General features: G+C 39.2%; 1 protein-coding gene across 4 annotated transcripts in view; it reads right to left on the bottom strand.

The window, feature by feature from the left end:
- Positions 1-13,740: 13,740 nt before the first annotated feature.
- The window catches only part of LOC309552023 (uncharacterized protein), a 472,505-nt gene continuing 470,520 nt past the window's right edge, over positions 13,741-15,725 (bottom strand). For all 4 annotated transcript variants that reach the window (XM_082252767.1, XM_082252768.1, XM_082252770.1 and 1 more), the window contains one exon: positions 13,741-14,154. In XM_082252767.1, coding sequence (XP_082108893.1) covers positions 13,924-14,154 — 231 coding nt within the window. In that variant the 3' untranslated portion in view covers positions 13,741-13,923. The remainder of the gene's footprint in view (positions 14,155-15,725) is intronic.

Genomic DNA, 15,725 nt, shown 5'->3' with positions numbered 1-15,725 from the left:
TACACATTAATATTGTTGGTTTACTATTGAAGAGCATTACTATCCACTTTCACTTTATTCTACCACCTACGCCACCGTCAAGCATGCTTAGGCTGAACACACTCTCCCTGCCTAACTAACAAACTTCTATCTCACCCTACACACAGTGGATTAGATAGAAGTTAGGGAGAGTGTGTTCAGTGTTGAGATGGTTGTGGGTTTGAATCCACTGGCCAGTAGGGGATTTATTGCAATGTGTGGGTTTGAATCCCCTGGCCAGTAGGGGATTTATTGGAATCAGAGGTCAGAGTCCATGGTAATGCGGGAACTCGAAGTTCCCGTGAAGAAGCCCATTTGTTCGTCATTCAACGAACGAGCGAACAGCCAATGTTCGACTCGAACTCGAAGCTCTTCCCTATATCTATTCAGAAGCACTAGTTTTAATAATTTTGTTCCTTTCCACAGTTTTTTTTACTTTTATTTCTATCTCAGGGGATGAACGACATCCCTTGTGATAACATGGGCCGTGACAGAGCCTCTTTATGGAGAGATCTGGGGTCTATTAGACCCCAGATGTCTCCTCTGGCCTCCAAAGCATCTGATCAAACCAAGATCGGTTTGATTTGATTCTAGTACAAGCCGTAACTGATTGTAAAAAAAGAATTGAAACCAGAAGTAACAAAATCCTCATTGCTTTTGGTTTCTGACTTCAAACAGTGGGAGGAAAGACATCAGTTCCTCTCACTATGTTCCAGGAACCGAATGCCGCCGGTCACATCCTTACCAAACTCCACGGTGGGACCGGACAGCCTGGTAAAGGTGACAAGAGGGGGACCCCTTTCCAGTGCCTGTAAAAGTAATCCAGCGGCTCTAAAACCACTAGGATTACTTTTACTGTGAAGGGAATTGCCAGCTGAAAACATTTTTATCACCCTTCTCATCCAGAATACTAGTACCACCTCATTGTCTGTTTTCTCTACTAAGTAGGAGATGAACTAAAGCAGAGCTGTGCCCTTCAATGAGCATAAGAGAAACCTATTTTCAATAAAAGAGTTTGAACCTCTGTTGGGTCATTGTCATTTGGTTTTTCATCGCCTGATGACAACTGCTCTCATCATTTCTTGTCCTGCTGTCACAGGGACAGGAAAATAATTAAAATCTCTTCAACTGAATTACAAACATTGGTTAAAATCAGAGTTTTCCACCTTCCACAACTAAATCCAAATCTGCAAAAAAATATTTTGCTGGAGTTGGGTTTTATATAATCCTAAATAAACAATAAAGAATATATATTGTCTCTTTTCTAGTCTACAAAAAAACAGCGGCAATATAATACAAAAAGTAACTGTTCCAAGAAGTAAATATTAAGATTTAGTATGAGAATAGTTTTAAAATTAATAAACACAAAAGCAAAAAAAAAAACATTTTAGAAAAAAAATTGTAATGTTATATTACAACAATGAATAATGGAATTATTAATGTGGAATTATGGAGGTTTACATACATATTTTCTCAAAAGGAGTGGCAATGGATGGGGATCAAGTAGCCTGAATTAGGCTATTAATAAAGTGTCGGGGCTGTCTGTAATGCCATTAATCCATAGGAAACCGGTCAAATTGGTCCCTGAGACTGTACAAAGATAACAACCCCTAGTCTTAAACAAACCTGCCACACCTCATCTCCCCGTCAATTGCCCAAGTGTGGAAAAAGGAGAAATGTTGCCCCAGAGTAAACCAAGGGAAGCCTCCCAAAGGGGTAAGAGGGGAGATGAAGGGGGCGAGTCATCCCCAATCATTCAAAACATCCCACATCTTCAAGGTATGGGTAGTTACAGGGTAGGTAAACTCAGACAATCCTCAACACTCCCTGGGCAACCAAGGCGCCCGAGCCAAGTTCCGACCTGCCAGGAATTTTTTCAGGGAAACCCACAATTTAATCGACATGCTATAGTGGCAGTCCAATATCCGCTGTAAAGTGATTGCCTCATAATACTTGCGAGCAGGCACATCCATGCCCCCCATCCTCTTAGAGCATTGTAGAGTGTGGAGAGCCAAGCGTGGGCTTCGTCAGTGCCAGATATATTTTAGAAGCAGGCTGTTTAGGCTCAAGAAGAAGGACCTGGGTAAAGGAATGGGCACCATTTGCAGGTAAAAAGAATCCAGGAAAGCACATTTATCTTTAGAACACTGACTCGGCCCATCCACAAAAAGGTTGCTTGGTCCCATTTTTGCAGATCCGTTCTTATAGTGGAAAGCATCAGGACATAATTATATGTGTATAACTGGGAACAGTGTGGTGGGAGGTGGATGCCTAAATATTTCAAGGAGGTTTTGCACCATGTGAATGAGAATGAGGATTGCAGCGTGTAAAACTAAAAATTTTAAATTTGAAAGCAGGTTGAAATCTCGTAGTTCTGCCATATTATTGGGGAGGGAGATCAACGGATCTGAGACATATAACAGAAAATCATCCACATAGGGAGATAGTTTATGTTCTACAAGTCCCACATACAGTCCCTTAATATTGGGATTTAAATGTTTTTTTTAAGGAGAGGCTCAAGGGTGAGTAAAAATATGAGAGGAGAGAGTGGGTACCCCTGTCTCGTTCCATTACAAATGGGGAATGGATCGGAGAGTACCCCATTCTCCCTAACCTGAGCCTCTGGGGAATTATACAGCGATGCTATCCAGGTGAGCATATTAGGGCCAAGGCCTAAGTTAGTCAGTACAGCCTGAAGATATATCCAGTCCACCCTGTGAAATGCGTTTTCAGCATCTGTGGAGAGCAGGAGACAGGGTGGAAGGTTGGTCTGCAACTGGGCCCAATGAATCAACTGGATAGCACGGTTAAAGTTATCCTTGGCTTCTCACCCCATAATAAACCCTGTTTGGTCACGGTGAACAGCTTTAGGCAGAATATGTTTGAGGTGGTTGGCCAGGATTTTTGATAATATTTTATATCATTGTTCAGAAGCCAGATCAGTCTATAGCTACTGGGGGCAGTGTGATCTTTCCTGTCTTTGGGGATATCCAAAATATGAGCGAGTAGACCCTCTCTAGGTACTGTATTCCCCAGGGCCAGAGCGTTAAAATAGGCACACATCGGGTTAGCCAGAAGTGAATGGAATGTACAGTAGTAGGCATTTGTGAAGCCATCGGGTCCCGGACTTTTCCCTTTTGGAAGGGCCTTGATAACCACCACTAACTCTGTCAGGGTAATTGGTGTGTCTAGTTGGGTGCTAACATGGTCGGAGAGACAAGGGGAGTGAGCCTCCTTCAGGTACTGTTGAATATGTTCAGCCTTCTGGTCAGTTGTTAAGGCAGGGAGTGTACTTGGGAGATGGTAAAGTTGGGCATAGTTGTTTCGAAAGGCTGACGCTATCTTAGAAGAGTGAACGACTGGGGAGCCTGTCGCCGTGTGGGGAATGTTATATTGTTAACAGGGTGCTTCCTTACCTTTTTGAAAAAAACGCTGTACATTTATTTTTGAAGTTCATTCTTCCAAGTTCCACAACTTTCTTTATGTACTTTACAAAGTGTAATGGAAAAAGCCAAAACAAAAGGCTAATTGTCATGTGTTATGGTGGGCAGGATAAATGCATTGTACCCAGTCACGACCCACCTTCATCCATTCGTTACAATTTGTAGCTGGTTATGTGGGTGTTTACAGGCATGAAAGTAACCACCCTGAGCCCTACCCTCGAATGTTCACTACAATTGGAGTGCTTCCATGATCCAGCACATCTCCCCCAGGGCATGAAGACAATTTTTGATGTTTAGGAAGAAGTGGATGGTGTCACACGTAATACAAACATTCCTTACTTATTGACCAAGTCTTGTTCCTATGACTAGGTTGTTAAGTGAATTAGTCACTAATGCCTGGTACACACAATGAGAAAATTGGACAAAGAATCGTTCAATTTTTTTTTTGCATACTATTCTCAAATTGAATTGAATTGAGCACTACTATTTTTACAATTTTTTTTTGATCCTATATAACTTCCCGTATGCGTAGCTACATAGAAGCATTGAATCAGAAGTGATGTAATGTAGCTGTGACCCCTCTGCTTGCCATGCCTTCAACCATAAAAATTCGGAGTGTTGCGTCATTTTCGTAGATCCTCCTGTCTCCACCCTTAACTTCTTTCTAATCCAATTTTTAATCTTCAAAATAGAGTTCTTTATAGAAGACATGCAAGAGTATATAGTGCCAATTGCCATTCTTGGAGTATTATCTTGAAAAGTGAGGAACAGCCCATTACCAGCATTTCGAGCATACTGGACTGGTAGAGGGCTTGTGTCAATCATCTTTAGATATTATTTTAATGTTACCTTTACACCATTTCTAAGATTTTTCAGTACATTTAATAATATTTTTTATACAGTAGTGTACTGCAGTAGCCACGATCAAAGTTCTCATACCGGATACAATACCGACTGGTTGAAGGTGTTCATAAGTCTGAATGGTCATTAAACAGGTAGGTTGTTAAGTGAGGAGTGTCTGTAAAAGGATGCATTACAAAAAGGTAAGACATTTTCAGTAAAGAAAAAAAAAAAGGCATTATTAATGTGGAAGATGAAAAATAGATAAAGGTCAAACGTGCCAGGGATCCTGGAGTTCAGCTTTAAATCTAACAATCATTATTTTCTGAAACACTGTGGATCGCAATCATAATAAAATGAAATTGTATATAGAGCAGATAAATTTAGACCAGACTGAATCTGTTCATCGTTCATAATTAATGATGAAGTTCTTTTGGATTCATATCTTTAAAGCTTCTAATCATAATTAGGAGTTCAGAAATTGCTCATTATTCTGAAAAATAAGGGCCTTTGTTCATTAATGAATCTGCATTTCCAGGCAACTCTTCACTGAGTATTCTGAATGGGTCATGATATCTGATTAAGGCAGCTATCTTCTTGGCTAACAGGAAAAAATACTTCTGCTACAAACAAGCTGCCAATAGCCTTTTTCTAAGAATGAGGCATTTATCTTTCATCCAAACTTGTTTTCCACTCTTTATTTGAGTTCACTGTACAGTACAAATAGTCAGTGCCAAACACATCCTCACTTTGTTATATGCATAGCGTGCTTCAGTTTGTTAACATCTCAAACCATTTGTACAGAGTAGTTAGCTTTACATAGAAGACATTTTTGAAGCCCTGATATTCAATCAAAATTTTCCTGACAGCTTTTCTGGATGACTAACTTAAAAGAAAAAAAGAGATGTACTGTGATACATATAATTACTATATATTCTGTATATAGTAATTAATGACATGCAGGGCTGCTGTTAGAAATCGCGGGGCCCTGTACAGACTACCTGGCAGGGCCCCCCAAGAAAATATTAAAGATATATTTAGCTAAAATTACAACAAAATCACTATTAGCAGACACAAATTTAACATAACTCACATAATTCCTGCTAAATCTAAAAAAAAAAAAAAAACTATGTTAAATAAAAATGAAGATGAGATGAGAAAAATATACAGGCTGGGAAGTTGGAGCTCAGTGATCAGAGAGACAGAGAGAGAGAAACAAAGTTACAAATAAACTCCTGAGCAGAAATAACATTAGAGCCAGTGCTGGGAGGAGGGCCCACACAAGGGAGGGGATTAGTGAGGGACAACTGTCTCTTTCTCAACAGATACAAGCTGATAGCAGGGAGAGGGACAGATCAGATTCAGGTTCTGGAGGAAGATTTCTGTATTCGTTGACCATCACTAATCCCCCTCTTTGTGTGGGCCCCCCTGTGTGTCCAGGCCCCCTACAAGAGGGCTGGTGGTCCCCCCCTATCAGCAGCCCTGATTACATGTCATATACATCAGCCTTATAACTTACATTGCTTTATTGAGTAGGATGTTTAAAGTGTTTATTGGAGATCTCAGCCTTGTGCAAGTGATCATTGTATATAATATATTATGCTAATGTTTATGTACTAAAGGAGTAGAGCATTGTTTACCTTACAAAGAGTATTTTTACCTAGCTAAGTGAATGAGGTAAAGCTAAGTGAAATTTTACTTTGCAAAGAATGCTAAATAATGTGCTGGGAAAATTAAAAAAAAAAACATTTTTTTTTTCTCTTGTACATAATTGGTAGATCGAAGTCAGCATAACTTCACGTCATTTCTTAAACTAAACTAAGTAAACATTTACTATGTAAAATGAAAATTCACTAAGCTTAAAGAATGAGGTGAAGCTGTGCTGACTTCAACTACTCAATAATGTGCAAGCAAAAATAATTTTTTTTTTCCCTTGCACATCATTTAGTATTTTTGCAAAGCAGTTTTTCAGTTAGCTTTAGCTCATAAACTTTTGCAAAGTGAACAGTGAACAGTGGTAAATCAACAATCATTATGTATATATATATATATATATTCAATTGTAGCTTTGAAAAAAGCTGTATAAATGTTAAGTACAGCAACATGTATCAGCCAGATTTTACTTTACTAGAAGCAGCTGACTGAAAGATGAATAACAAACAAAATGGCCCCTGCTCCCACCGACTTAAAGATGAACCCTAAATGGTTTGCATGAAGTACTGTAATTCACATCTCTGCTGAACCCTCAAAGTGATCAGTCAATTTTTTTAAGAGGCTGGGAAGCTTAGCATAATGCATAGAAAAATAACTTCAGGCTCTGAAAACATCATAGGACATAGATCTGTTCACAAACTATGCCTAGATCTCACACCTCTTACCTGTATAATGCTGACTGTTTTTTTCTTTTTTTTTTCAATGTGTTATTTCTAGATGTACAATATACATTATAGCTGGTATGTGTGTGTGTGTGTGTGTGTTTAGATCAACCACAAATCCAGAAAAACACGATACCAATGTTATAAATTGAGTTGTAGTTTAGTGAGTAAAATAAGTATTTAATCCCCAAGCAAAACATGACTTGGTACTTGGTGGAGAAACCCTTGTTGGCAAGTACAAAGGTAAGACATTTCTTGTAGTTAGTACCAGGTTTGCACACATCTCAGGAAGGATTTTGATCCACTTTGCTTTACAGATCTTACCAAATCCTTAGGGTTTCTTGGCAGTTGCTTGGTAACTCAAAGTTTCAGCTCCCTCTATACATTTGCTATAGGATTAAGGTCTAGAGACTGGTTAAGCCACTCCATGACCTTAATATGCTTCTTATAGAGTCTTGGCAGTATGTTTTGGGTCATTGTCATGCTGAAAGACCCATCCATGACCCATTTTTAGTGTTCTGGCTGAGGGAAGAAGGCTCTCATCCAAGATTTTACAATACATGGCCCCATCCATTGGCCCCTCAATGCGGCAAAGTCGGTCTGTATCTTTAGCAGAGAAACAGCCCCAAAGCATAATGTTTCCACCGTGCTTGACTGTAGGGATTGTGTTCTTAGGGTCATAGTCAGCATTTTTCTTCTTCCAAACAAGGCGAGTCTCCCTCCTCAAGAAGGCACATGTACAGTAATACCAATGAACATCTAAATGATTCTGAGAAGGATTAAGAGAAAGTGTTGTGGTCAGATTAGACAAAAACTGAGCTCTTTGGCATTAACTTGACTCACTGTGTTTGGAGGAAGAAAAATATATATATTGATGCCAAATAGTGTTGTGCTGAACCTTTAAAAATTGTGCAAGCACCACAATGTGCAAAAATGCAAATAAATAATAAATATAATTCATCACTTATAATCATAAACATTGTGCCTTTAAATCAGCAATTTAAAGAATGAACACCGTAAAGTGCAGATATGTGATTAGATAATCAATGCATTAAGTCTATCAATGATGATCATGGGCTCCTTCATGTGTGACTTCATGTGAGCCAGTGATCGACCACCACACAAAAACATCAGCTTCTTCCCAGAATCTAAGACCCCAGGTTGTAGGAGGTCTGTAATGCGCTCAGTAAGACAAAAGATCAGCTGTGTTCTCCTGTATGGACTGGGTACTGGGAACCACAGGCCTAAACCATCAGGTAACACAACACCGGCAAAGATATAAATCATAAAGGACCCATAGCGTAAAACTGCAATCATCAGTATGTTTATTTAAAATAAAGGTACAAAAATGACAAATCTTTCCCGTAGTTAGTAAACACGATAACTTTTGCTACATGTCTTTGACAAAAAAATTCTCAATGAGCATATTTTTATCCACTTTAAGACCGGAAGATTTTACCCCCTTCCTGATCAGGCCATATTTTACGATTCGGCACTGCGTTATTTTAACTGACAATTGCACGGTCGTGCGATGCTGTACCCAAATGAAATTTACATCCTTTTTTTCCCCACAAATAGAGCTTTCTTTTGGTGGTATTTGATCACCTGTGTGATTTTTAATTTTTGAAAAAAAGAGCGACAATTTTGAAAAAAAAAAAAACAATATTTTTCACATTCTTCTATATAACATTCCCAAAAAAAATGTATAAATCAAAATTTTTTAACATTTTAGACCAATTTGTTTTCTGCTACATATTTTTGGTAAAACAAAAATCACAATAAGTGTATTTTGATTGGTTTGCGCAAAAGTTATCGTGTTTACTGACTACGGGAAAGATTTGTCATTTTTATTGTTTTTGTTTTTTTACTAGTAATGGTGGCGATCTGCGATTTTTTTGCGGGACTGCGACATTGCGGCAGACAGATTGTACCCCTAACTGACATTTTTGACACTTTTGGGGGGACCAGTGACATTACTACAGTAATCAGTGCTATAAATATGCACTGTTACTATAATAATGACACTGGCAGGGAAGGGGTTAACACTGTTGGTGATCAAGGGGTTAAATGTGTGCCTCATGCTTACTGACGTGTGTGGGTGGAGGGGTTTGTGTGACACAGACATAGATCGCAGGTTCAGCTATGCTGAATCCTGTAATCTGTCCCTGTCTGTCATAGAGGAGATCCGCCTGCTTTGTTTACACAAGCGGGCGGATTTCCTCACTCTTTCCCGACAATCGGGGAAGAGCAGCGGTGATCACCACCTCTCCTCCCCTGGCCCGACTCCCGCTGTGTCTGAATACATCGGGAGTGAGCCTCCGGCGGTGCACACGTGCCGCCGAGAGAGGGAGGAGTCCAGCGACGTAGGTCTACGTCGCTGGACCCAGCCATTCCGCTCTGCTGCGGTAGCAGCAACATGAGTGGTCGGCTAGTGGTTAAAGTCGTGCAGTGCCAAGTTGAAAAAAGTGGCCTGGTCATTGAGCAGCCAAATCTTACGGGGCTAAAGTGGTTATAAACATACTACTATATTATAAATAGCAGTAATACAAATTTATATATATATATATATATATATATATATATATACACATTATCTCACAAAAGTGAGTACACTCCTCACATTTTTGTAAATATTTTATTATATCTTTTCATGTGACAACACCGAAGAAATGACACTTTGCTACAATGTAAAGTAGTGTACAGCTTGTATAACAGTGTAATTTTGCTGTCCCCTCAAAATAACTCAACACACAGCCATTAATGTCTAAACTGTTGGCAACAAAAGTGAGTACACTCCTAAGTAAAATGTCCAAATTGGGCCCAAAGTGTCAATATTTGGTGTGGCCACCATTATTTTCCAGCACTGCCTTAACCCTCTTGGGCATGGAGTTCACCATAGCTTTACGGGTTGCCACTGGAGTCCTCTTCCTCTCCTCCATGAGGACATCACGGAGCTGGTGGATGTTAGAGACCTGGCTCTCCTCCACCTTCCGTTTTAGGATGCCCCACAGATGCTCAATAGGGTTTAGGTCTGGAGACATGCTTGGCCAGTCCATCACATTTACCCTCAGCTTTTTTAGCAGGGCAGTGGTCATCTTGGAGGTGTGTTTGGGGTCGTTATCATGTTGGAATACTGCCCTGCGGCCAAGTCTCTGAAGGGAGGGGATCATGTTCTGTTTCAGTATGTCACAGTACATGTTGGCATTCATGGTTCCCTTAATGTACTGTAGCACCCCAGTGTCAGCAGCACTCATGCAGCCCCAGACCATGACACTCCCACCACCATGCTTGACTTTAGACAAGACACACTTGTCTTTGTACTCCTCCCCTGGTTGCTGCCACACACGCTTGACACCATCTGAACCAAAAAAGTTAATCTTAGTCTCATCAGACCATAGGACATGGTTCAAGTAATCCATGTCCTTAGTCTGCTTGTCTTCAGCAAACTGTTTTTGGGCTTTCTTGTGCATCATCTTTAGAAGAGGCTTCCTTCTGGGATGACAGTCATGCAGACCAATTTGATGCAGTTTGCGGCGTATGGTCTGAGCACGGACAGGCTGACCCCGCACCCCTTCAACCTCTGCATCAATGCTGGCAGCACTTATACGTCTATTTCCCAAAGACAACCTCTGGATATGACGCTGACCACGTGCACTCAACTTCTTTGGTCGACCATGGCGAGGCCTGTTCTGAGTGGAACCTGTCCTGTTAAACCGGTCTATGGTCCTGGCCACTGTTCTGCAGCTCAGTTTCAGTGTCTTGGCAATCTTTTTATAGCCTAAGCCATCTTTATGCAGAGCAACAATCCTTTTTTTCAGACTCTCAGGGAGTTCTTTGCCATGAGGTGCCATGTTGAACTTCCAGTAATCTGTATGAGAGAGTGAGAGCGATAACACCAAATTTAACACACCTGCTCCCCATTCACACCTAAAACCTTGTAACACTAACGAGTCACATGACACCAGGGAGGGAAAATGGCTAATTGGGTCCAATTTGGAAATTTTCACTTAGGGGTATACTCACTTTTGTTGCCAGCAGTTTAGACAATAATGGCTTTGTGTTGAGTTATTTTGAGGGGACAGCAAATTTACACTGTTATACAAGCTGTACATTCACTACTTTAAATTGTAGCAAAGTGTCATTTCTTCAGTGTTGTCACATGAAAAGGTATAATAAAATATTTACAAAAATTAGAGGGGTGTACTCACTTTTGTGAGATACTATGTATATATGTATATATATATATATATATATATATATATATATATATATATATATATATATATATATATAATTAGAAATACATCTGAAATGTAACTTGTTGTGCAGGTGTTTATAACCTCTTCACTTTGATATAATTATCTGATATGATTAGAGCAGGTGCAATGTAAGATTACCAACATGATTTGTTCCAAAACTCTCCAACCTAAGACTGAATAAGGCCACCTGCTCCGGAAAAAGCAAGATTACAAAGTCTACAGGTAAACTTGGTCCCAAGCAGCAACCAGATACAGTTTGATAAATGTTACAGAATGTCTTGCCAAGTCTTTACACATTTTATGAAAGTTAATCAATATTTCTGCTTTAAGGCTGTTTCAGGTCTTTTACATATAAAGGTCCAGTCTCAGCCTGAGGCAGCCAGTCTAAGAAATGCTTTTCTTTACTTACATTTCTCGTTTACAAATCAGAAAATGTAAGTGACATAGCAAATAGTAGCAGATTTGTCTACCAACCACTTAGTGTCTAATTTGTTACCCTTACAGAGTTTGACAGAATCAAGATTTATATATTGCATACATATAATACTTGCTATATAATAATATTGCAAATCATGAGGTATAAAAGTGACCACAGACTTCTGAGGGCTGTTGGACGTGCTTGCATGATCCATCCATCCTTAGACATCATTTGCTCAGTGGGCTCATATACATAATATTTTATCCCAGCTGAAAATGTAAGTTTGTGTTAGTGGTGGGTGTGTAAGACTTTGTAAGAGGTAAGCATTTTTGTCACACTCTACCGGTGCCACTTATCTCAGCTTCTCTAACTTGCCCATGTAACTTCTGCCCATTACATCAACCAACCTATGAGGCCAGCACCCTTCCACGGGCATGAAGATGTAGACAAAAATAGTCACTGCCATTCCCTGCCTAAGGTTAGCCTAAAGTGGTTCTAAAGGTAGAAAGTTTTTTTTACCTTAATTCATTCTCTGCATTAAGGTAAAAAAAAGCCTTCTATGATTAGTTTCCCAGCCCCCACTTATACTTACCTAAGCCCAATCTTAATCCAACGCTGTGCCCCAGAGCAGCAGCTCTCTGGGCTCTCTACCTCCTCACGATACATGGAGGCAGCAGAGGGAGCCTTTGGCTCCTTCTGCTGTCCATCACAGCCTGTGAGGAGAGAGCGAGGGTGGGGCTGAGCCATGCTCTGTGTGTCAATGGACACATGGATCGAGCACACATGTGTGCCCCATAGCAGGCAGTTTGCTATTGGGGCACTCGTAAGCCAGTGGCACCAGCGAGGGACCCCAGAAGAGGACCAGGGCTGCCCTGCCAAAACCATTGCCTGCAGACTGCCCTAAGTAACACCTACATGATGCTGAGTCTCCATAACTTAAAGACCTGAAATCCAGTTAACCAAATGGGATGGCCAAAGCTGTACAGTAAAGAGCCAGAATTTGAGATGAACTTTATTTGACTTGCTGCAACTTCTAATCCCCACTGTGAGAGGCTCACAGCATGCTGTGAAATCAGTTTAAGCAATTACAGTACAGTACAAGGGCCCATACATCTGATATAGCACAATATATAGGGTGGGTCTGGAGCTAGGCTTAATACACACTGACTTAAAACACACTCAATTAATACACACACATTTTAAAACCACCCCGACCCCCACCTCCATCCCAAACAAACATGCACACACTACTACTCGGATTTTTCACTTTCAAACAGTTACAAACTGAAGAATATACAACTTTGAAGGTAGGTCGCCATTTGTTTAGACATGCCCCTTGCCAAACGGGATGTTGTGGATTGCCTTCCGGATAATTTTTTTTTTTAAGTTTTGCTTCACTTTTATGTTCAGGTTTTAATCAATCACTGAATTAGGTTTCTTAAGATAATATTTTACTTCATACAAATTTTTAAGAAATCTATATTTATTCTTTGTTAAAAAAGAAGAAAATCAAAACTGTAAACTGCAAATAATAATCACATGTATAAAAGACAATAGCATCTAGCATCGTAAACGCACAGTAAGTGCTATAGGTATCGAAACACAGAGGGTAGCAAATTTGAAATATACTGAAATTAGCAACTTTCACTAGAATTCATAACAACATTACACTACAAAATATTTATCATTCATTTTCTAAAAAGTTTCTTCTTTTGCAAGCACTTTATAAGGAGCACACACACATAACTTCCTGCTCTGGTTGAACTTACTATTAATTTTTTAAATCAACCAGGATACCATTGCAGCATTGGATGCCTTGGCAATATGCCTAAAAACTGCCCCAAATTGGCCAAAGTCACAGGTTTTCATTGTGCAGCATTGCAATCCTGGACACTGTGCAGGCCAGCCACTGGCATCCTAACAACTGATAATGTCATTGGTTAATAAGGAGGATGTCAGGAGCGTACCTCCTTGTTTGCCCTTTCCCTGCCACAATGGAATACTAGTCAATACCAGTGTTCAAACGTTTACTGCTTTGGAAGAAAAAAATCACCTCTAATGTTGGATGTCCTACGTATGTGAATGATGATGCATTATGCAAAACTATTATTTCAATTTTTTACATTTTAGAATGGGTTGCCTCGAAATTATGTTAAATTTTGAAGGGTGTCTTGATTGAAAAAAGGTTGAGAAACACTGGTTTAAATACCTTTTTACCAACAAAGAAGCTAATGATCATATGTGTAAGGTACCTACGCCTACACTGGTATTTGTCTTATGCACTGGTTGCCTGACTTTTGTGGTCATTTACTGGAACATTAAGCAAACAGAATAGAACATATGGTCACCCAAGGATCATAATGACACATATTTGTGGTCCATTTAATATGTTCCAGACAACATAGGTGTTCAGCATGCTTGATAAAATGTTCTTATTGGCCAGAATTGTTCTCAGGTTAATAGGAAGTTTTGGGTTGCCCCTTTGGTCCTTCAATGGCCATGAATAGTATCTGTAGTGAGGGCATAAATATCTTGTCATACTAAAGTACATAGATAAATCTCAAGTTTGTTCATATTTTTCTGGTGTCATCTAAAGGATTGGATATGACAGAGTTATGAATCAGGACAAACAGTGGTAAATATGTCAGGAAATCAAGGATATCCAGCTTCTTAATGTGACTTAACTGCAATTGTGCAGCTTGTTCGTGCTCTCTGCTTATTCCTCCGGCCTTTAACTCAACTAAGAGTTGCTCCACACTGATGCTTTTACTTTCAACATCAATATTGCATAGAAAAAGTTGCTGAAAGAGAAAAAGAAAGGAGGAAGAAAAAGTGATTTTGTACTGCTCGTAAATATTATACAGGCTTCAAGTGTAAATGTACAAAAGTTACATAAAAGAAACCTACTTTCATCCAGCTCTAGATCGAGCTTATGAATGTGTGTGGCCACATTTGAAAAATACCCAATAGTTTGACCCAAAAATGACCACAGTGGCTGTTACAATTTTTTATTTTCCGCAATATTTTCGCAGCTATTTATTAAATGCAAATTTTCATTACAAAATATACCTAAATTTATTTGTTTTTGCACACAAACACAATATAATATTAAATTTTTTGGTAAAAGGTAAAAGTTGATGTTGCATTGAGTAAATAGATACCAAACATGTCAAGATTTAAAATTGTGCACGCCTGTGAAATGGTGACTACTACAGTACCTAAAACTGTCCATAGACAACGCTTTAAAAGCCTTTACAGGTTATCAGTTTAGAGTTAATCCTGAATTATATAAACTCATCAAAAAGCAGTGCTAAATCATATCCTAAATTCATTAAACTTGTGTGAATAATCCATAAATAAAGTGAACAAAATATATAAAAATAAATATATAAAAAACTTTTTCAGACCATGTGTTTAAAGAATGTGAACAGAGGTGAAAAAACTTAATGAAAAATCCAAAAGATGTGAGAAAATATTACACAATCAAAATAAAATCCTTTACAGTCCATATGATTCCACAAGTGTCCCCACATTCCAACTTCCTGTGTAAAAAAGGGTTCTGCTTCCACCACCAAGTGACACACTTTTAGGGAGCCTTTTACCAGGTACTGTGGATCATTGGGATACAAATGGTCAAATACGGTTATTCATTTCCTTTAATCACAATCCTCCTAATATGTATCACGTACCCAATGGGATTTCTCCACCGATAATATGGATATGCTAAGAGATAAGAACAATGCATACCCATAGTGTAATGTGTAAACACCACATTTATTTAAAATTTAATAAAAAGTACCATAACACAATAACTAATGGTACAAGATAATACACATATGTTGTAGGCAGCAACAGCAAAAGAACCGCAAATATCCGGTTAGACAAACTAGCTTCCAAAGCAGTAGGCTGAAATTACCCTACTAAGCTTCAGACTCCAGTCGGCGGGCGCCACGTAACATCGTTACCATACACAACGCGTTTTGTCTGAGAGATGACGTTGCTGGAGGAAATGATTAGGATATGTTTAAGCACTGCTTATTGATGAATTTACATGTTTTGCTATTGGTGTCACAATTGCACAAGTGGCTGCTTTATCTCACTGATTTTAAACACTTCAGCGCAGATTATAACTTGTTTTAATTAGTAATTATAGCCCTAGAATTATTGCTCTCATTTTGAATTTTATGGCAATACCTCACATGTGTGGTGCAACCACCATTTACATATGCATAGCGGACCTAAGTGCGCATTTGCATTTGCATGGGGGGGAGATGCTTTTACCTTTTTTTTTTAATACTTTTTAACCACTTAAGCCCGGAGGATTTGGCTGCTCAAAGACCAGGGCCTATTTTGCAATTCGGCACTGTGTGAT

The sequence above is a fragment of the Pelophylax lessonae genome (genome assembly GCF_965119305.1).
Source record: "Pelophylax lessonae genome assembly, chromosome: 4".
Classification (NCBI taxonomy): Eukaryota; Metazoa; Chordata; class Amphibia; order Anura; family Ranidae; genus Pelophylax; species Pelophylax lessonae.
This window is presented reverse-complemented; position numbering and strand designations above follow the sequence as displayed.